Here is a 22135-nt window from a genome sequence, read left to right as displayed (position 1 = left end):
TTAAAACTAAAGGACTAAATACGTATTTATCCTAAATATATTATTTAATAGAAAGGACTAAAATAAATAAAATTAAAATTAAAGAACTGAATTAAAAGAATTATAAATTGATTTAGTGACTAAAATGTAAAGATTACAAGTTAGGATGACTGTGGAAAGGGTTTAACCTTTAGTTAATTACAGAGAAACCCCTCCCCAAAACGGCGTCGTTTGGGGAGGGCTATTTAAGTCCCAAACGGCTGGCCCTTCAGGCCAGCTTCCCCATTTTTCCTTTCTTTTTTCTCTCAAGCAGAGAGAGTTTTATAACTCTCTCTCGCCTCTCTCATAGTTTCCTTCGCCGGAGGAAACCAGACAACAACCGGTCCCCGTATTTTGCCACTGGTACCACCGCCGGTCACCATCTACGGTGGCCGGAAAATTACAAAACATCCCCAAATCGATGCTTTATTTACCCTAAAGCCCAATCTAAGGTTGTTTTAACCTAAAAGCTTACCAAACGTCGTAGATCTGAGATAGTTTCCTTCGACGTTTCGGTTCTCCGATGACTCGTGGAGGCTCTCACGACGGCGATTTCCTCGGTAAGTCTCTTTTCTCTTCTTTCGGTTTGTATTTTCTGGGATCGTTGGTGTAGTTCTTCTCGTGGTGTCTCGCTTATGTTTGTTGTTTCTGTCTGTGTTTTCCCTTCTGTTTTCGTGGCTGTCCCTTTTCTTTCGCAGGTGGTCGATGGCTTTATAGCCATCATCAAGACGCTCATCGGACCGGTTAAAGGAAAGGAGTTCGGTGAGTCACCGAGCTATATGGTGACTCACCATAGAGCTCGACATGGACGGTCGTTGTTGTGGCAACAAAGCTTCTGGAGGCTTCTTCGAGGTGGCTTCGTGGCACTGGTGGAGTGTCGGCAACGGCGATTGGAGCACTTGGCATCAAAGGCTGAGGCATCTGGAAGCTTCTGGCAGCTGGAGAGGCGGCTGCTGCGCGGGGCTTCTGGAAACGGCGGCTGGGAGCTAGGGTTTAGAAACCCTAGCTGAAACTCCCAAATGATTTGGGCTTCTCGGGCCTGGTTCAAGTTGGGTCACTGTTGGACCTGATCTGGGCTCCGGGATCTTGTAATTGGGCTTTGTAATATTTAATAAATAATATATAATTATAATTATAATTATAATAATAATACTAATAATAATAATTTTAATAATAATAATAAATTTAAATGAAAAAATTGATGTCTACAAAACTCCATTCTCTTGCTGCCGTTCTTGGAGATCCGGACCAAAGACAATGCCAGGGCTATAAACTCCTCCCTTTGGCAGGTTTTCACGTTGGCTCAAAACTACGAGAGCACATTGAATTAGACTAATCGGAGTTTTCACATACCCGATCTCAGGTCCCGTTACTCCCGTTACCACATTTTAAATGATGCGCTTCTCACCTCTTCCTCCGTTGGACCTGTCTTTCGGAACCACCCGAAGCTGAAAAAAGAGGGAAATTTTAAGAGAAGCCACCTCCCGAATGAAAATCTACTTAAGACTCCAATGAAAATCCCAACTCCGATGATTCGATAGATGCCTAAAAGGGTTTTAGATGCTATTCTCACTCCAAAATGAGCTGGCTTCACTGATGACCAGTAGGCCTCCCTCTTTTCGATATGTTCAGGACTCTCATTAATCCCAGGGAGACCACGGGGGTTCTCCGTCAGAGTGACAAGAGTCCTTCGAACAACAACAGCATCTGCCGAGGGTAGCTTTACAGCCCTAAGACCAATTTTATCCTGGTATTCTATAGTTGGTCCTTTGGGAGGTGGTGGACCAGGAATCTGAAACCATACAAGTAAACAATTGTTAAAAGGCATTGTAAGAATCATCATGATTCGAAAATTTCAACATTGAATAGCAAGATTTAACTGAGGAATCACATGATTCAAAATATAAGAATCAATTTTTTGTATAAGAACTTTTTTTTTCCATTTTCTTAATCGAAGAAGATAGTCCAAAGCTCTCATTGTGGTTCCAGGAGGGATTCAAACAAGTCTGGTCTCCAAAGCATCGTATCAGCCTTGGGGACAGAGATTCCATGACCAATACTAGCAACAGATAACAATGAAACTCATATTTTTCTCACACCCAACGTCAGGTGGATAATATCTGCAAAACTAGGTTCCTATATTAAACATGCAATTCCAGAATGATAAGCGAAATTAAATACAGCACAATATCTGCAAAACAATGCTATCAGGGTTTACAGGCAACACCATAATACTCCGACCTACCTAGGCCTATAATTTCGGCTAGATTGGAAGTTCAGGTAATCATTCCAGCAATATTGTTACAATTCCATCAACAATTCCAAATTGTAGTAAATTTCACAAGAAACCTCATCCCTTTTATAGATGTTGCCAGAATTAGTATTCCTACTATAAATTTCGGTACTCTAAGAAGTAAGAAGATGGCTCCAAGGTGATGATGGGCTTTCTCTCAACTGTCCAAACGGTTTTTTTCCGGAGGGGAAAAGGGGTGTCCCGTTTCGAAATAATTCTTTAGTGACCGGTTAATGATAAAATGTGGTTCGAGGAGCCGCCATCAATCTTTGATTAAGGTGTGATTGGGCACCCAAAAATAAATTTGTCATTTTAATAAAATATTAATTTTATTTAGAACGACAAACTTGTGGTTTGCGTTACCAAAATTTGAATTCGAGAGTCAATTACGTGTGGGAAAGGATTAACACCCCCACAATGCCCTAAATCGGTATCTAGTCGGTTTATTAATTGTCTTTGCTATAAAGTTTACAAGTTCGAGTCTAATTTAATTTAAGATCCCCTAAAATAACATTCTTTGAAATTTTTGGATGAAAGATAATAATATTTAGTTATTTCCTATCGAGAAGAATCGATCTCTCATACCTCGAAGCAATCGATTCTTACTCTAATCGAAATAAAGAAATATTAAAATTTCATTCTAAAGTTTACTATTAATTCAAAATAATAACATCCAAAATAATTTTAAGAGTGAAAACGATAATATCTAATTGTTTCCAATCGAGAATAAATGACTTTTTGTGATTTAAAACAATCATTTATTACCCTCAATTGAAATAAAGTGATATTACTATTTTATCTTAAAATTACATAGCAATTCGAATGAAAGCGATAATATTTAATGATTTCCAATCGAGAATAAATGACCTCTCGTACCTTAAAGCTGTCATTTATTATTCTCAATGTAGATTCGAATGTTATTGTTTTGAAAATCTATCGGAAAACACATGCAAAAATAAAACAAATAAAAAAATATGACAAACAAGGAATTAATTATTTACTTTACCGATATTTAATGAGAATAAAGATGTTCAATTATTTAAATATCTCGAGATGAGACCTTAGATTCGATCTAACAGTCTTTTCTCGATGAATTTAATTAAAAGAATATTGTCTTTTTCTCAATCCCCGAATTTTAAAAATGAAATCGATTTAATTTGTGTCACTAAATGGGATAGACTTTCATTTTACAATTATCGAAAGTAACTTTCTTATACGTTAAGACAGTGACTTTACGACAACATTAAAATGATCGAATATTACCCTTAGTCAATTTATTTTTGAATCGAGTCAAGGGATGCTTATGAGGTTATCATACAAAATTGTTGAGTTAATCGATCGATGGAATTGGACAAGAGGGGGGGGTGAATTGGCAATAAATAATTTGTCTTTCTTTTGAGGACAAAGAGTAACCTTACAAATCCCTCAAGAATTATACCCCAAATTCTTGAGAATACTCTCTCCCAAAGAGAACAATACAAATTTTGCAAACTTACAAGAAAATCCTCACAAGGAAAGATGTTTGCACAATTCTAGAACAAAGAAAGAACACTCAAGAATAATACAATTGCGTACAATAACTATTCTTGAAAGCAAAGATGAATATTGAATGAAATAGGCTTTAAAATGCTCAAACTTGAGGTTCGATGCTTTCTCTTTGATTCTCTCTTGATTCTTGATTCTTGTTGTTGATCAATGGCTTGTAAGCTTATTTAAATACTCATTGGATCATTTCTGAACGTTGGGGATCATTAGTTGAGTTAATAGAGTCGTTAGTGTGTGAAAACAATTAATAAAATCAGTTGAGAGCGTGTGTACATCGATGCATAGTCAAGGTGCATCGATGCATTAAGGAGGTGTTTTGTTCAAGGATTGTGGGATTCCCATGGGATGGGAATCCCACATTCCCATGTTTGGTTGGCCGGGAATCTCATTCCCGGTAATGTTTTATTACCAATTGTAGATTTTTTTGGGGTATATTACCGGGAATGTCATTACCTCCCTTCCCTTAGTTATTGTAACATTACCGGCGTTTTGGACTAAAATGCCCTTAAATTATTATTTTTTTTCAAAAATATCATTCTTCTATCATTGAATAATAAAAATTATACGAAGGTTAAATTACAAATTTATCTTAAATTATTTTAGATTTACAAAAAAAATCTATAATTAAAATTTTATATGAAGTTTAGGGGTTAAAATATTTACCCTTTCATTAAACATTTTTTATATTTTTAATTTTGTAAAAAAAATTATATAAATATTATGAATTTAAATTTTTAAAGAAAATATATAAATATTTTACAATTTGTAATATTATACAAATATATAATAAGGACAATTTGGTCAAATATACATTCCAATAATCTTTTATTCCTTTAACCAAACACAGTAATCTTACATTCCTGCTAAACCAACCAAACACAAAATACAACATTCTCACTAATCCTATTCCCTGGTAATCTTTTATTCCCATTGGTAATCTTACATTTCGTGAACCAAACGCACCCTAAGTGTAAAATTCAAATATTTTGACCGTTGGAACACTTAGTGCATCGGTGCACTAAGGGTGCATCGATGCATAAATGCATTCGATGTTTCAAACAAGCCTGGAGTGCATCGATGCATGGTCTGTGCATCGATGCATAAAATGCATTCGATGTTTCCATAAAATTCTGAGTGCATCGATGCATAAAATGCATTCGAAATGGGGTGTGCATCGATGCATCAATGAGTGCATCGGTGCATCTTTTCACAAATTTTATTTTTTTTTGTCGTTTTTTGTTCGAAATACTTTGTGAAAATTGTTTCAAAAATATTTTAAGTATAAAACACAATTTTACACTTTAGTAAGGATTGAAATTAAACTTTGAAAGACTTGGAGTAATATTTTAATATTCGAATAATTGTATCGAATATACTTAGAAAATCATTTGTAAAATCTTAAAATTCATTTAACTTACTTTGTTATATCGAAACATCAAAATGTTTTCAACAAAAATTAATTAGGCTAAAATGAATTAAAATGCAAACGACATGCAAAAATAAAAATAAAAAAGAGAAGTAGGACTAAAACATAAATAATCAAATTACCATGCCAAAATTAAAATAAAATAAAATATACAAGGGACTAAAATGAACGTTTACAATATTAAGTCCTAAAATAAAAATAAAAAAAACATGGGGTTAAATTGAAATAAATTAAAATTACATGGTTGAATTAAAATAAATAAAACATATATTCATGCTCGAAATGCAAACATGCAGAAATATAGGGGGCTATACAAAGAATATCCCTAAAAATAAATATCAGACATAAAAAAGGTAAATTACAAAAAACAATCCCTACAAGGACTAACATGCAAAAACACGCTAAAAGTATGAGGACTAAACTACGATTAGACCAAAAATTTTAAGGCATGCTTAAACTAGAAAAATAACAAAATTGGTCCCTGCCAGTGACCTCTTTACAAAAACACGACAATGTTTGGGGGACCTAAACGCAATTTCCCCCCGAAACTTTGTCTATATATACCAACTTATGTTTTTTTTTTTCATTTGCAAACCGAAAATTAAAAAAAAAAATCTTTCTCTCGTTTTTTCTTCTCTCAAAGCAGTCGGTCTGCCCATTGTCGGTCACCCTTCTTCGACCCCGGACGCTGTCCGGTCACCGTACCGACTACCGTTGGAGCTTCGAAACGAACCCAAAAAAAGGCCTACAAAATCCCCTCACTCTCCTAAACCTAGATCTAGGACCTAAATTACCTAAAATGGCCCTAAACCGCCCCAAAGCGAGCTCCGACCACTCGGCTTCTCACTCACTCCGGTGACCGCTCACGAGGACGAACTAGCCCCGATTCAACCCCCTTTTAGGTAAACTACTCGAACTCCTCTCCTTGATTTTCTGTTTTATTTTGAAATTGTGGTTTTTTTTGTTTTGATTTTTTCGACTTCGAAACTAAAAAAACAAATAAAAAATACCTTGAATGCTCTAATTTTATTTCCTTTCGAAAACAAAGGGGAGGAACCCTTGTTACATATTTGGTTCGGGTTTATATAGCCTGCGTTTTACATTTGTTTTTGCTGATTTTTTCTACAAAAATGATTACAAAGATACATCATAGTTGTTTTTGTGTGTTGATTTGTATTTGGGGTTACTTGTGTGTTGATCTATGCTGTCTAACACTTGCAGGGTTTTGGATTGGTGGCAATGACGGTGGCAAGGGAGTGGTCGAAACAACGGCTGGAATCTGCTCGATCTAGACCGTTGGATGGGTCCAGATTCGACGGCTGAGAGAGTGGTGGCTGCTGGCTGGATGGGAGCATTAGGGTGAAAAACTCTAATGGATTTGGGCTTCAAAATGGGTCTTGGGTCAGGTTGGACCATGGCTTGGGCTTCTTTTGGGCTCCGGATTTATTGGGTCTAATGGATGATGTAATTTGGACCCAATCAAGTTGTTGTAATCAGTCTATAAACATAAAATAAAATTAGTTAATAATAATAATAATAATAATTAATGGGACGAAAAACCACCGTCTACATTAACATTAGCACCATCATTACCAAGATCACATCAACTACCATCATCATTGTCTATATTTGTGGCAGTACAATCCCATATATCAACATTGTTAGGGCTTGCGCTAGCTTGTCCTAGTTTTATTAGCACCAATCTTTACTACTGTAATGGTGAAGGAAGAAGTGAGCTACCGTGGTACATCTACCACATCCATCTTCACGGCTTTTTTACCCAAATATCACCCCAAAAATAATTAATTACCAAAATAATATCCATTGTTGATTAATTCTAGATCTAGTACTCAATTCTACCACTAGGTAAAGGTGCATTTTTCAAGAAGCTTATTTTGTTGATCTCGTTAAAGTTGGACTGAAATGAAAGAAAAAAAAATCGTAAAATATAAGAAAAAGTATGTGAATTTTGTAAAAAAAAAAAACAAATGCATGTGGTGCATGTCAAGGGAACGTAATTACACAAGTTCGAGAACAAGTACAAGTCAAGTTGGACGACGACGATACTGTGTATTAATCTTATGTATAATCATTCGATAAATAAATGTTTAAAATATTATATTTAAATACTTGAAAACCCACATATCTAAATAATATGGGACAATACACGTGTATCATCGTTGTCGTCGTCGCCCGACTCGACTCATGATTGTGCTCATGCAATTACGTGTCTTTGATACGCACCACACACATTTATTCCTTTTAGTTAAAATTCGTATAATTTTCTTTCATATTTTTTACCTCCATATTTTCTTTTATTTTGGTCCAACCTGATTGAGATAAGCAAAAGGAGCTTCTTGGCAGAAGGCACCTTCTTGCCCCGTAACAATAATGGTACTAGATCAGTAATTAATAAGCAATGGGTTTTATTTTAGTAAATAATATTTTTGGGGTTGATATTTGGATAAAAAAACCCATCTTCACAACTACTATCAATTTGTTCCATTACCTTCATTTTCTCCATCAAAGCTCCCACCACCCAGTTTTAGTCATCAATAGTCCATGTACCACTACATGTGCTAGTAGCATCTTTCCTTGACCTAAACTAAAAGCAAACTAGATATTGATGAGAACTCTAATGGAGTTGCTTGCACACCATATAAAGGTGCAAATATACCATTTTCAGGATGCACCTTCCTCCTTAGTGACGACCCGCTAGAAAAATATATCTAGGACTGAAGTATAATCTAGAAAATATATACCCTAAATCTGCCCCACTTTCCTACGTATAAACCTAAAAGTAGAACACTAATAGTTGCTCAAGACAAGATTAATGGAGCTTGGTTTCCTTGAATCTGAAATTTGGTATGACTAGATTGCGATCTCTAGGAGTTAATTGTTCCTCTCAATTTTCAAATCAGCCAAATAGAGCATTATATTGAATAATATTACAACAAAGAAACAGAAAATTGGTTGAAGTGAGATGATGTCACAAACTAAATCGAGCAAGGGCACCATTGAATTCTTATATCTAGAAAAATCAAAATAGCCATTCCCATCCTGCAGCAACTTAATGTCTTAGACAAACCATGAAATGGTAGGGTATCAAAAACAAACAGAAATGCAGAATAATCGCTTACCACTGCCCTAGGTTTCCTGGGTCTAGAACGCCTCAACTCCTGCCACTTGTCCATGTTTGCCACACCCAAAACTGCTGATTCATATGTTGCAAAGTTCCCAACAATTCTTTTATCAGACTCCAAACTTACATAGGCAGTAACATGGTTTGGCACAGCAGGAGCCTCCCACTGCCTTGTATTGAACATAACCCCCATTTCAGCAGGAATTGAATCAAATCCACATGCTGAAACAATCAAGGAACCTGTCTGCACAGCCTTTTCATGGTATTTGGCCTCCATTTTTCCATAAACTCAGGCTCTCCAGTTATATCCAAATAATCACACCTACAGTGTAAATAACTTGAGTTACATAGGGATTCTCTACTACTACAAAGTAAGAAATTAGCAAGTTCAATTGTCAGATAAGTTAATGATCAAATACCTTAGCTGAAAGTGAAGAGAAATATTACACTAAATAAAACTAAAGATTCTACAACTAAATCCCATAGAAGCACCAACTCACCACTTTATGCATAATTAACATTCAAGAACAAGGCAAACACATTCAACTACAAAAACAAGATCACATTAACTTTCAAGAGACTTGTCCACAGTGGTGGATCTTGACACTTGAGTGACCGTTTATAAGACCAACGACTACAATGAAAGTTTGTGAATTTGGACATCAAGAAAGAATAACCCGATGCCGGACAAAGGCAGAAGAAAAAAAAAACTGATTTTTCAATAGTTATGGTTGAAGTTAGGAAAGCTAGTATTTTCTAATTTAAAATACATACATTAAGCCATTGCCGGATTCACTTGGAAAAGAAGGGCCAATGCAATTAACACCACTCAATTTACTATATTCCCACAAATATCAATATCCTATTCAAGCTTTTTACCATCAAGATTCATTAATTTCCACCACGCTCTTAATATTATCAACAACAAATCGCCATAAACATGCTGCAATTCCATACTTGTTGTAGACACTTGTTTTTGTCCAGGTCGAAAAATATTATTATTATTATTACTATTATTATTATTTTATTATTAACAATTGATTTACATCTGGTAGACCCTCACCCTGAGCCCAAATTACAAATCAAGCCAACCCGAGGACCCGACTGCATCAAACTTGGCCCGAGATCCGACCCGGTTGACACACCCGTTTATCAGCAATAAAAAAAGTTCAAACAAGTTTTTTTCTATTTCGAAACAAAGAAAAAAGAAGAGAAAAGACTCTTACCCATTCGACCGAAGACGCTCACGGCGTTGGAGGGCTCGGTTTGTGAATCGACCATTGAAAAGGAAGAGAAGATGACGTAGAACAATATATCTGAAAATGGCGACGATCCAACGGCGGACGGCGACATATCAGAGAGAGGAAAACCGAACGGTCTTCGACTATTTCGCGACAAATGATGTCTCTTCTCGCAAAACAAACCCTGGATCCAAGACGGGGAGGCCGAGACGGATCTTCGAGTGAAATTTGGTGGCCATCAACCACCGTCGACGGCCGACGACGGACGACACGGTGACCGACAGGTGGTAAGCTACTGGCGATCTCTCTCTAAAACCTATTCAAATGAAAAAAAAAATATTGATATTTATAGAAAACTTTAGGGGAAATTGCACTTAGGTCTCATTAAGTTAGGCGTGTTTTGCAAAAAGGTCACCTAAAGGGACTGTTTTGTAGTTTACTCATTTCTGATGCATGTTATATCTTTTTGGTTTAATTTTTTTTATTCCCTGTACTTTTATGCGTGTTTGTATTTGGTCATGTGTAGTGACTGTTTAAATATTTTTAATACTTAGGGACTGATTAATGATTTTCCTTTTTACTTCTCAACACTAACTTTTTGGTTTATTTTCTTCTAGGTCCCTTATATATGTTGTATTTTACATTTTAGTCCCTCAGTCCTACGTTTTTATTTATTTAATTTTTAGCACTTTAGTTTTATTACTGCCAATTTAGTCATTGATATGTCATATTTCCTATTTTATTTATTTATTTATTTATGATTTTGACACTTTATTTTCTGTTATTTTATTTTAGTCCATGAGCTTGCTAATGGTATATTTATGTTTCGTTCCTATAATTTTTAATATTTATGTTTCAATTTTTTATTTACCCTCTTACTTGTATGATATTTAATTTGGATGGTTGCTTTAGAAATTTTGTAGGTTGATCCCTTTTTATGTGCACATTGATATTATTGCTTCGACATATTTTTTTATTTTTTATTTTTTTCTAAATATGTAAATGGGAAATTTTATTGTGAGGGAAATTTACGAGGACATCTCTCGACTACAAAGGAATGTGTCTTTTCGAGGATTTTTCGCATAAATGTTTGTTTTGTATTCGATAATTCTCTTTGTTCCACGTTTATTTATTTTGATTATTTTTCAAATATTTTCACTTTAATTTGCTTTATTTTATTTTATTTTATCTCTGCGAAAAAAATGCAAAATAACGTCTTTTGTGAGAATAATCTATGAAAATGTCTCATAATTATAAATGAAGTGCATTTTCAAGTATTGTTCGTACAAAATGACACATTTTCACTTATAAGAATAATTATAATATATATTTTTTATTCTATAAAAATATCTTTTGGGCTATTTAATCTTTTTGACTTATTGCATCTCTTATTTTAAGTTGTTTTTTTTAATTTGACACTTATTTAAATAAATTTGAATAAATAGAAGTATCATAATTTAAATATATTTTCGAAGTTTGTAATTCCCAATATTTAAATAACATATAATCGTTTAGGTACCAAAATTTGGGCGTTGTGGGGGTGCTCACCCTTCCCCACACGTAATCGACTCCTGAACTCTTAAAAATGAATCTTTGGTAAAACACAGACCATTTTTTGTCGTTTAAGGTTTCAAACTTACCTAACTTAAAGGTTGGTGGAGACTTAAAAGTCAAATTGTTTTCAAAATTATATTTCATCGCCTTCCTCGAAACTAATTTTTTTCAAGTCTAACGAATCCCCGAGGAAGACGTTTTGACAGCTTGGCGACTCTGCTGGGGACTTCGAGAGTCAGGCCATAAACGATTATATGTTGTTTTTATTCTTGAGAATTACAAACTTAAATTGTATTTAATTTATGTTCCTTTTGTTTATTTTTTAGTTTCAACATATCATGCATTATTCTATTTTTAACTAATTGATTTTTATTTTGGTGGTCTTCAAATTTGAACAGATTTTTGAAACTTCTGAAAATGTCGTCTTTTGTCTTGTTTTCAAAGGTTTGTGAGTTTCTCCTCACAAACAACACGTACATTTACATACCATAAGCTCACTTACGAGCTTTGTCCCTTTTAAGTTGAGGTGAAAGCTTAGCCTACGTGAGATAATTTATTTCTCCGTATAGGTTTTAGCAAGTAAACTTTGGGGTTCATATACCTTAGGTCTACGTGAGATAAATTGTTTCTCCACATGGACACAAGAGAATGTATCATCTCGAATTGAACTTGATCCGCATGAGCCTGTAATGAGCAAGGATTAAGGGTTTTGACAGCCTAAAGAGGCACCAACATGGACAATTTGAGTATATTTTTCCTAGAACCTAATACCGCATATAGTGGACCCTAGTGACCCACCCCAATAAAATTCATACCAAAACTATATCCGTCAGTAGGTACCAAAAATAAGTGTACACAAAGGAGAAATGACACTAAACCTCTTTTATTTACCCACATTAATTTTTTCTCGAATAAAGCATGTGAACTAGAAAAACACGTGGTTAGGTTTTATTTTCGAACAAAGCATGGGGTAGAAAGTATATTTTGGGTAGGATTAACCTTATAAGGGTAGAAAAGCATGTGGGTAGGTATTGTAATTACCTTTCAATAATATCTGCTTGATTTTTGATTTTTTTTAAACTGACATATTTTCTATGTTTGATTGTTTATTATTTGGCATTTTGCATGATCATCATAAATAAAAGAAATATGTTGATTAACCAAGTAATCATCAGAGTAGAAGAGCGATCATTAAGATGGAAAAAAAAATATTCATAACAAGTAAGAATCCAATCCGGTTGTCCGAGTTTGGTCTGAAAAAAAAACATAAAAGGCGAAAAGAGACAGTTTGTCTGGGGATTATGTATCACAGATGACCACAAATGTTAATGTCAATTTCAAGCAAAATGATATACAAGAGCTGATAGAGATTTGGGAGAGCTAAAGAGTAGATACCAAAGAGAAGTTCCACAAGAAATATAGTGATATAACCTATATCATCTATGTAAAGATTGATGAACCATTGCTTAAAGCTCTGGTCTGATTCTGGAATCCTGCGTACAACATCTTCACTTTCAACATATAAGATTTGACACTAACAATAGAGGAGTATACAACTCTATTCAACATATAAGATTTGATGATAGTGGTCATGTTCATATGACGGCATTGAGAACAAAAGTAAGATTCAAAAAAAATTAAAAGAAGAAGCTGAAATCAGTATGGTGGAAGTCTGTTCAGCTAATCGTAGGGTTGAGTCTTCCAGGATGATCCGAGAAAAGAGTCCCCATTTCCTGAGGTGTATATCGTATGCAGCTATCACATAGGAAGCTTAGGACATTCTGATGAGAATTGTAAGACACTGAAGCGGAAGATCCAAAACCTGATAGATTCAGGGGCATGGACAATTGAAGAATGATGGGGGAATTGCATCTACCACTTGCATTGAGAGCATTGTTTTGTTTGAACTTGTTTTTGTTCTATCTTTCATATTTGCTTAAATATTTTTAACCTTTTAATGATCGAACGTATGCTATTTTCTAAGGTTGAATAATTGAACAAGTTTTAATCTTGTAGTTCTTTGAATATCAAATGAATTATAGATTCTTTTAGTTCTTCAAGAATTATAGATTTTTGACATATGGCAAGATTAAAATTTTCTTATACCATCTAAAACCAGAAATAAAATCTCTTCATTTTTTACCCGAAATAAGTCATGGTCACTACCAAAAGATCAAATTTTGACATTACCCCTCTTTGAGACTTTGATATATTGCCTTTATCTTCTTTTAAACACAAAAAGTCATACCCTTACCTTTTGTTGAGCCAATAAAGTCACATTATCGTCTTCTTAGACGCAAAACCGACATTTTTCTACCAAGAAAACCTAAAGACATTGAGTACAAGATGTTCCCTTGAACGTGAACCTCCCTACAATGAGAAACAATGTGGAGCATCTCGAATCAATATTCTGAAAATGAGCCTGAACAATTGAGAAATGCTAGAAGAAAGAAGAAAAAAAAGGAAATTAATTCAAAATAATTCTATCATGCATTAAGTACATTATTTTCAATTGAATAAAATTAATCCAGAATATCTATCCCCCTGGGATACCTATTCTGCAATGACTTTTGTGTATGAAATAATTAACAACTTTCTTTCATTATCCCTTCACAAAAGGAGAAAATATATATCCCTTCTGTTCCCATTTGAGCCTAAATTATATTTTTCTTCTGATTCAACCCTAACCAAGGATCACCCCCCACACTAAGGGCAAGACAAAGAAAATCTGCTCGCATGAGTGAAGACTATTAATCCATATAAGATATCGAAAGGTGAATCAAATACAAAGTTGAAGATCAAATCAAGGAGGGGGAGGGGATAAAAGTAAAGAAAAAGAGAAAAGGAAAAAAAAGAAAAAAAATCAAAGAACAAAAGAACAAAATAAAAGAAATAAAAGAAGACAATAAAAGCACATGCAAAGAGTCCCTCGAGTCAAATAACGCTTCTAGCTTCAAACCATGAGATTGAACAAGCACAATCATTCCAGAATCACTTCACTAGAAGATCATAGAACATTAAGAGAAGATAAAAGGACACATACGAGCAAGACAAGATTGAAGACAACATGAATTGATCCTTGGTTCAATAACCCTTAAACACTTGTTTGATCCTTTTATCCCTTTCTTTCATAACCGTGAACCATAACCTACATTACGTGCCTAAAAAGTCACTTATAATCATACATGGATTTTTAAATAGAATAGACTATCTTCATATTTCATCCCGCATATCAGGATTAATCTTTTATTTACAAAAGTTTTCTAAAATCTTTAATGCATGATAGAGAAAAAAACAAAGGGGGTTTAAGATGTAAATTTTGGATAACGTCCTGAAACCAAAGGAGGATTGGAGTTGAAAACCTGAAAAGGCGGCTCGAATATGAAGACTGTACAACTATTGCATAGGAGGTGATCACACAAATTTCTTGATAAGGCATCGCACAAACCGAGTGTGATCATGAGAACTGGGAGTCAGAGAACACTTCTAGTAGATGAGCATACAAGCTATTCCATTATATCAGTGAACATCAAAGAAACGAGAATGTCATACCTTTGACCAAAAACAATAACCTGAAACATTTTTATCCTCTCCTTACTTAACCATAACTCAAAGATAGCAATATCTTGACACTTGTCAAATAGCTATAATTCATTGAAGGATTAAAAGTGTAATTAATTCTTTGATATCCAATGATCTCTTGTTTTATGAATTGTCTCAATTGTGAAACTTAGAAAGGGACAATATTTTAAAACTTTTGATTAAACATTTTTCAACATCATTTTAATTGATATTTTCAGACTCTTGAAAATAAAAGAAGAAGAAAAACGTTTTTCAAACAAGACAATCTCTCTGGAGTGGATCTTGGTAGTTGACATACGGCTCTTAGACACAAAGCTCGTGCTTAGAATCAATGATGAAGCAATAAATGATGAATGTTAGGGGTATCTTTAGAGATTCAACATCCTGAAGTGAATGATCAGATCTTCTGAAGGTATTTTCTCAACATACAAGAACAAACAGAATGTTTGTCGCCTTTGAGATTGTTTCTATCGAAAAAAAGTGTCGTCTCGCTAGAGATAATTTTTCTTAAAAATCAATTTTGTCTCGCTTGAGACAGTTTTCTCTAAAAACAAATTTTGTCTCGCTTGAGACAATTTTTCTCAAAATAAATTTCATCTTACTTGAGATGATTTTCTGCAAATTTTGAAATTTTTGAAACAAATTGATCTCACCTGAGATTGTTTCTTTCAAAACAAACTTCGTCTCTCTTGAGACAGCTTCCTTCGAAATTTGTTTTAAATTGTTTCACTTGAAACAAAATTAATCTCATTTAAGATTGTTTTTTTCTAAAAACAAACATTGTCTCGCTTGAGACAACCTTCCTTAAGACATAATCTTTGAGTATGTTTCCCTTGAAACAAAGTTTTGTCTCTCTTAAACAAGTTTTGTCTCACTTGAGACATTTCCCCTTGAAATACAAATTTTGAAATTGTTTCCCTTAAAACACAAATCTTTGAGTTTTTTTCTCTTAAAACAAAATTTTATCTCTCTTGAGACAATTTCTCTTGAAACAAAACCATCTTTGAGATCATTTTCATTGAAACAATTTCTCTTGAAACATAAATCTTTGAATCTGTTTCCTTTGAAACAAATTTTGTCTCTCTTGAGACGGTTTCCCTTGAAACTATTATCCTTAAAGATGGCCAACCGTCCTCATAACGTATGAATTGTGTCATCCCACGACCAGACCTCCTCATCACGTAGGAGTCATGTCACCCCCTAGATAACCAGTTGTCCTCATCACATAGGAACCGTGTTATCATCCCTAAAGATGGCCTGCCATCCTTATCACATAGGAACCGTGTCATCTACCGACCAGACTTCCTCATCATGTAGGAGCCTTGCCACCTCTAGATAACCAGTCGTCCTCATCGCGTAGGAAATGTGTTATCACACTCCCTAAAGATGGCCAGTCGTCCTCATCGTATAGGAACCATGTCATCCATCGACCATATCTCCTCATCACGTAGGAGTCGTGTCACCCTTAGATGACCATAATTGTTCATCACTTATGAGCAGTGTCATCCCCAACAACAAACATATCAAATTTCAAAGCAAAAATAGAGAATTGAAAAAAACTAGTTGTCTTTTTCATCTTTGCCTTATTCTTGTTAACACAAGAATGTGCAAAGAGGGGCAACTTAGACATCCATTTTTGTTCAGGTCGAAAAAAATATTATTATTATTATTTATTATTATTTCTATTATTTATTATTTTATTATTAACAGTTGATTTACATCTGGCAGACCCTCACCTTGAGCCCAAATTACAAATCAAGCCAACCCGAGGACCCAACTGGATCAAATATCAAACCTGACCCGAGATTTGATCCGGTTGACTGACCCGTTTAGCTCCTGCCACCACCCATACCCTGCTCCAATGTAGCCCCATGCCTCCACACCAATTGTTGACAACGCCATACCCGACAGCAGCAGTAAGGTCACCAGCTCCCTCAAATCACGGCACCACCAAATCAACAATCAACAATATTTTTATGTAAGGGTATAAACCTGCGAAAAACAAGAACAATGTACCAATTTTATTAGCAATAAAAAAAACAAAAGTTCAAACAATTTTTTTTCTATTTCGAAACAAAGAAAAAATGAGAGAAGAGATTCTTACCCATTTCTTACCCATACAACCGGTGACGCTCACAGCGTTGGAGGGCTCAGTTTGTAAATCCAATCGTTGATAAAAAAGAGAATACGACATAGAAAAAGATATCTGAAAATGGAGGCGATCTAACGGCGGACAACGGTAGATCAAAGAGAGGCATGTCGAACGATCTTCGACTATTTTGCGACAAATGACACCTCTTCTCGCAAAACAGACCCTGGATCCAAGACGGGGAGGCAGCCAACGACAGAAGACACGGCGGACGGCGGGTGGTAACCTATTTTAAATGAAAAAATGGGAAAAAAAGAGAATTTTTATATATATATAGAAAACTTTAGAGGAAATACACTTAGGTCCCCCTATGTTAGGTGTATTTTGTAAAATGGGCAATGAAGGGACTGCTTTTGTAGTTACCTATTTCTGATGCATGTTATATTTTTGGTTTAATTTTTTAGTCCCTGTACTTTTAAGCGTGTTTGCATTTGGTCATGTGTGGTGATTGTTTAAATTATTTTTAATACTTAGGGACTAATTTAATGATTTTCCTTTTTTACTTCCTCAACACTAACTTTTTTGGTTTATTTTCTTCCAATTCCCTTATACCTTGCCATATTTTACATTTTAGTCTCTGAGTCCCTACATTTTTATTTATTTTATTTTTAGCACTTTAGTTTTATTACATTCAATTTAGTCACTGATATGTCATATTTCCTGTTTTATTTATTTATGATTTTGGCACTTTATTTTCTGTTATTTTATTTTAGTCCATAAGCTTGCTAATGGTATATTTATGTTTCGTGCCTATAATTTTTAATATTTATGTTTCAGTTTTATTTATTTACCCTCTTACTTGTATGATATTTTAATATGGATGGTTGGTTTAGAAATTTTGTAGGTTGATCCCTTATTTATGTGCACATTGATATTATTGCTTCGACCTTATTTTTTTTATATTTCATTTTGTTTTCTAAATATGTAAATGGGAAATTTTATTGTGAGAGAAATCTACGAAGACATCTCTCGACTACAAGAGAATGTGTCTTTTCGAGGATTTTTCGCATAAATGTTTGTTTTTGTATTCGATAATTCTCTTTGTTCCACATTTATTTATTTTGATTATTTTCAACTCTTTTCACTTTTGTTTTATTTTATTTTATTTTATCTCTGTGAAAAATTATGAAATAACGTCTTTTGTGAGAGGAATCTATGAAAATGTCTCCTAACTATAAAGGAAGTGCATTTTCAAGGATTGTTCGTACAAAATGACGCATTTTCACTTATAAGAATAATTATAATATATATTTTTTTATTCTATAAAAATATCTTTTGGGCTCTTTAATCTTTTTGACCCATTGCATCTCTTATTTTAAGTTGTTTTTTTTAATTTGACACTTATTTAAATAAATTTGAATAAATAGAAGGATCATAATTTAAATATATTTTTGAAGTTTGTAATTCTCAATATTTAAACAACATATAATCGTTTAGGTACCAAAATTTGGGCGTTGTGGGGGTGCTCACCCTTCCCCACACGTAATCGACTCCCGAACTCTTAAAAATGAATCTTTGGTAAAAAGCAGACCATTTTTTGTCGTTTAAGGTTACAACTTACCTAACTTAAAAGGTTGGTGGCGACTCAAAAGTCAAATTGTTTTCAAATTTATATTTCATCGCCTTTCCCGAAAGTAAATTTTTTCAAGTCTAACGGATCCCCGAGGGAGACGTTATGACACTTGTATTGCAGGTTATCACTCAAGCACCCTAGAGAAACCCATATTTCCACCATTTAACAACAAATACAAAAGCCCAAATAAAGAATAAATATTATTTATAAAACATTAAAAATATGGGAGAAAAGGTTCCCAGAAGAGGCGCAAGCAGAAACAACAGGCTCACCATGGATCCTATAAGGCCCAACACAGTTAAGCAAGAGCTTAGTTTGATTACGAAGACTCAAAAGCGAAGCTGGGTCAGTAGTATCAGCAATGATAATAGTAACATCAGGAGGGGAACTAGGATGAGCCGCCCATTGAAGAGTTTTAGTAAGCTTTTCATGGCTACAACCAGCAAGTGCCAAAGTTTTAAGAGAAGAAGATGGGGTGTTGAGAAACTTTAAAGCCTCTTTTACAACATATTTGCCAGTAAATCCTGAGGCCCCTAAGATGATTATGTCGTATAGAGGATTGGGGTTTGGTTTGATTGCATTTTAGGGGTTTCTGTTCTTCCGGAAGTGGAAGTGGAAGTGGAAGTGGAAGAAGAAAGACGATAAAATAGAGTTTAGAAGTTTTTAGTGACGAGAATTTTCGCTGCGTCTTTTTTTGGGTATTGGTAGTAACGTCGGTAAATGTCTCATTAATAACTAAGTCGAATAAAACTCAATTTGATTCAAAAATTTTATATTTTTGATTTGATTTAAAAAATTTTAAGCTCGGGAAAATTTAAATTCAAGTAGAGTTATTAAATAGAACTTGAATAATTCAAAATTTTTAATAGTTAATAGATTGATTTTTAAGTTTGAATCGAATCACTTGATTTTGTATGATATATGTATATTATATATGAAAAAATATGAAAAAATATATATGTATTATATATGGTTTACCATATATAGAAAACCGTTTAAATTATATAAATTCTCTTAATATTTATTTATTTATTTATTAAAGATAGTCTAACATTTTTTTTTAAATAATATGAGAGGATTAGTCGCTTGTTATTTTCTTTAAACCCTAATGATGGTCGTTTTTTCTTCTTCTTTTGTTTAACAGGTGATGACAGTATATTCATTATTTCTCATTTATTCTTTTAGATTGTATTTATTTTTTTTTGTTTTTTAGTTTTTAATAAGTATATCTTTATGACATTTTTTGTCTTTACAATACGTTTCGATCGTTTAAAATTTTCAGGGTTGAATTTACATTGCTTCGACTAATTAAGATATCACTTATTTATTATCATTTTGATATTCTGTTTTGAACCATCGGATTGAACTTGGATACGTGGTTTGTGTTTGTTGATAGTTTTTCACAACGCTCGATTTGATTTACAGTTGTCGGTAGTCTTCAATAGTTTAATCTCATGTTGAGATTTGTTTATCGATGCAATAAAATTGTTCGTATCTATCTTTGTCTATTTTTTTTATGGATTTTAACATTTTCTTTGTATGATTTCGTATGATCACGAGTGGCTAGTTTAATTATGTGTTCAATTTACTAAGTTATTGTAATTTTAAATATTTAATTAATTAAATACTCTATTTGCATAAAAAATTAGCATTAAAGAAGGTAAAAATGTGCTCAAGTCTAAATACATGACTTAAAAATCTGGAAAAAAACTTGAATATGAAAAATATGAACAATCATTTTTCGTCCAGACTTTAATCAACATTAGAATTTTAATTTATTTGAATTATTTTTCATTTAGTTTTAAATAAAATTTAAAATAATATTAATTTAGATTATAAGTTAGATTATTAATCAATTATATATATTATTAAATAAATATTAATATTTTTATTTATATGCTTTGAGGTTACAAAGCTAAATATGTCTTGTTATAAGCCTATATAGCTTAAATATATCTTATTTATGTTTTGTACGTAACGACAGATCTAGAAATGTAAAACTAAGGTCCAAAACTTATAATATTATATTTTTCAAAATGTATATGTACATTTTTCTTTCTCCTTTCATTTAATTTAATAATTTTTCCAAAATAAAAAATATATAATTGTATCTTATAGGATTTTATACTTTCGCCACTACCTGTACGTGATCTGCCTATACATGTATGTGCCTGCAGCATGCATCCATACATCTCATGAACCAACATGTTTCGAATGCAGCTTTAAAAGAAAAAAGGTAAAAAATTATGCAAAGGGAAGTCGTCCACACCCGCAAGTTTCCACTAAAAATAGGGTAATTTATGAATTTAACACCTAAATTATCAGTTTTGATCCATTTTAGTACCTAAGCTTTTATTTTTTTTTTTCAAAATCATACATAAAATTTACTTTTTGTTTCATTTTAATATCACATCGTTAAAAACATAACGCGTTTAGTACTTTAACTATCAGTTTTGGCCTATTTTAATACCTAAATTTTCATTTTTTTTCATAACTTAAGTATAATTTAGGTACTAAACGTGTTTTGGTACCTAAACTTTTATTTTTTTCAAAAACTTAACGGCGAGATACTAAAATGAAACAAAAACTAAACTTTAGGTATGATTTTAAAAAATTAAAAGTTTAGGTACTAAAATAAATTCAAATTGATAGTTTAGGTACTAAATACACAGTTTACCCTAAAAATATTGACAACAAATGATGATTTCTATTTAAAAAAAATAAAAAGTTCAATGTAAATCGCTGGTATGAGACGATGACCCTAAAACGTTTCCAACAATTAACAATTCTAACGGAGAAATTATTATGTAGATTCGGCTCATCACGTTATTCGTGATATCAACCAATAAAATTTATTCATCTTAAAATAATTTATTCATCTCAAAATAACTACCCACTCCTTATTTATATGTAAGAGAGAGATAAAAATTCACCTTAAAAAAATGAGATAAATGAATCTTATTGATTATCACCACAGATAATGTGGCAAGTCGATCTATCTAATAATTTTTCATTCGAATGACAATTTTTTTAAACACTTTTAAATCCTTAAATATTTTACCTGCATCCCTCACAATCCTTTTTTTTTTCTATATCCATTTTTCGCTAATTTAGCCAATTGTTTTGTTTCAATTTATATATATTATGAATTTTAGTTGAGTAAATTACAAATTTGGTAACTAAACTTTACTCTCTCACCTATTTCATTCATTGTACTTTAAATCTTTTCAATTTCCTAATACATTGGATTTTTTTGTCACTCAGTTGTTTTCTCACTAATAGCGTTATAAATGTCCTGTTATATAAATGCAAAATGACGTCATTTGGGTGAAAATTGTTTTTTAAAACGATGTCATTTTAAATGCTATTAACTATTTAGCGGCGGAGTGACTAAAAAAACTTGATGTGTTAAGTTCAATGAAGAAATTGAAAACTTTTAAAGTTTAGTGAGCAGAATAGGAGAGAAGTAAAGTTTAGTGATGAAATTTGTAATTTACCCATTTTATTTATTTAAAAAAATGTTTCGTTCCAATTATTTGTACTCTATGTTGTACACACGCATAAACACGAGTGACGGTTAAGAAACATCATTTTCAGTTATTCTACATAAAA

At 33.1% G+C, this 22135-nt stretch overlaps 1 protein-coding gene across 1 annotated transcript; it reads right to left on the bottom strand.

Moving 5' to 3' along the window:
* Positions 1-1396: 1396 nt before the first annotated feature.
* Positions 1397-18883, bottom strand: LOC120138378 (probable mitochondrial saccharopine dehydrogenase-like oxidoreductase At5g39410). Its single transcript, XM_039153857.1, has 3 exons — positions 18762-18883; positions 8423-8746; positions 1397-1810 (listed from the first exon to the last, which is right to left on the bottom strand). The coding sequence occupies exons 2-3, from the start codon at positions 8699-8701 to the stop codon at positions 1397-1399; spliced, it is 693 nt and encodes a 230-aa protein (XP_039009788.1). The 5' UTR covers positions 8702-8746; positions 18762-18883.
* Positions 18884-22135: the final 3252 nt, after the last annotated feature.

This window comes from Hibiscus syriacus, unplaced genomic scaffold, assembly GCF_006381635.1.
Source record: "Hibiscus syriacus cultivar Baekdansim isolate YM2019G1 unplaced genomic scaffold, ASM638163v2 tig00110691_pilon, whole genome shotgun sequence".
NCBI lineage: Eukaryota > Viridiplantae > Streptophyta > Magnoliopsida > Malvales > Malvaceae > Hibiscus > Hibiscus syriacus.
The sequence above is the reverse complement of the archived record's forward strand: the minus strand, read 5'-3'. Positions and strand labels throughout refer to the sequence as shown.

Excerpts from the sequence above, each read along its gene's own strand:
- LOC120138378 (XM_039153857.1), bottom strand. The coding sequence starts at position 8,701 with ATGGAGGCCAAATACCATGAAAAGGCTGTGCAGACAGGTTCCTTGATT. Across the intron at positions 1,811-8,422 it reads CCAGGAAACCTAGGGCAGTG|ATTCCTGGTCCACCACCTCC; the intron begins GTAAGCGATTAT and ends GTATGGTTTCAG.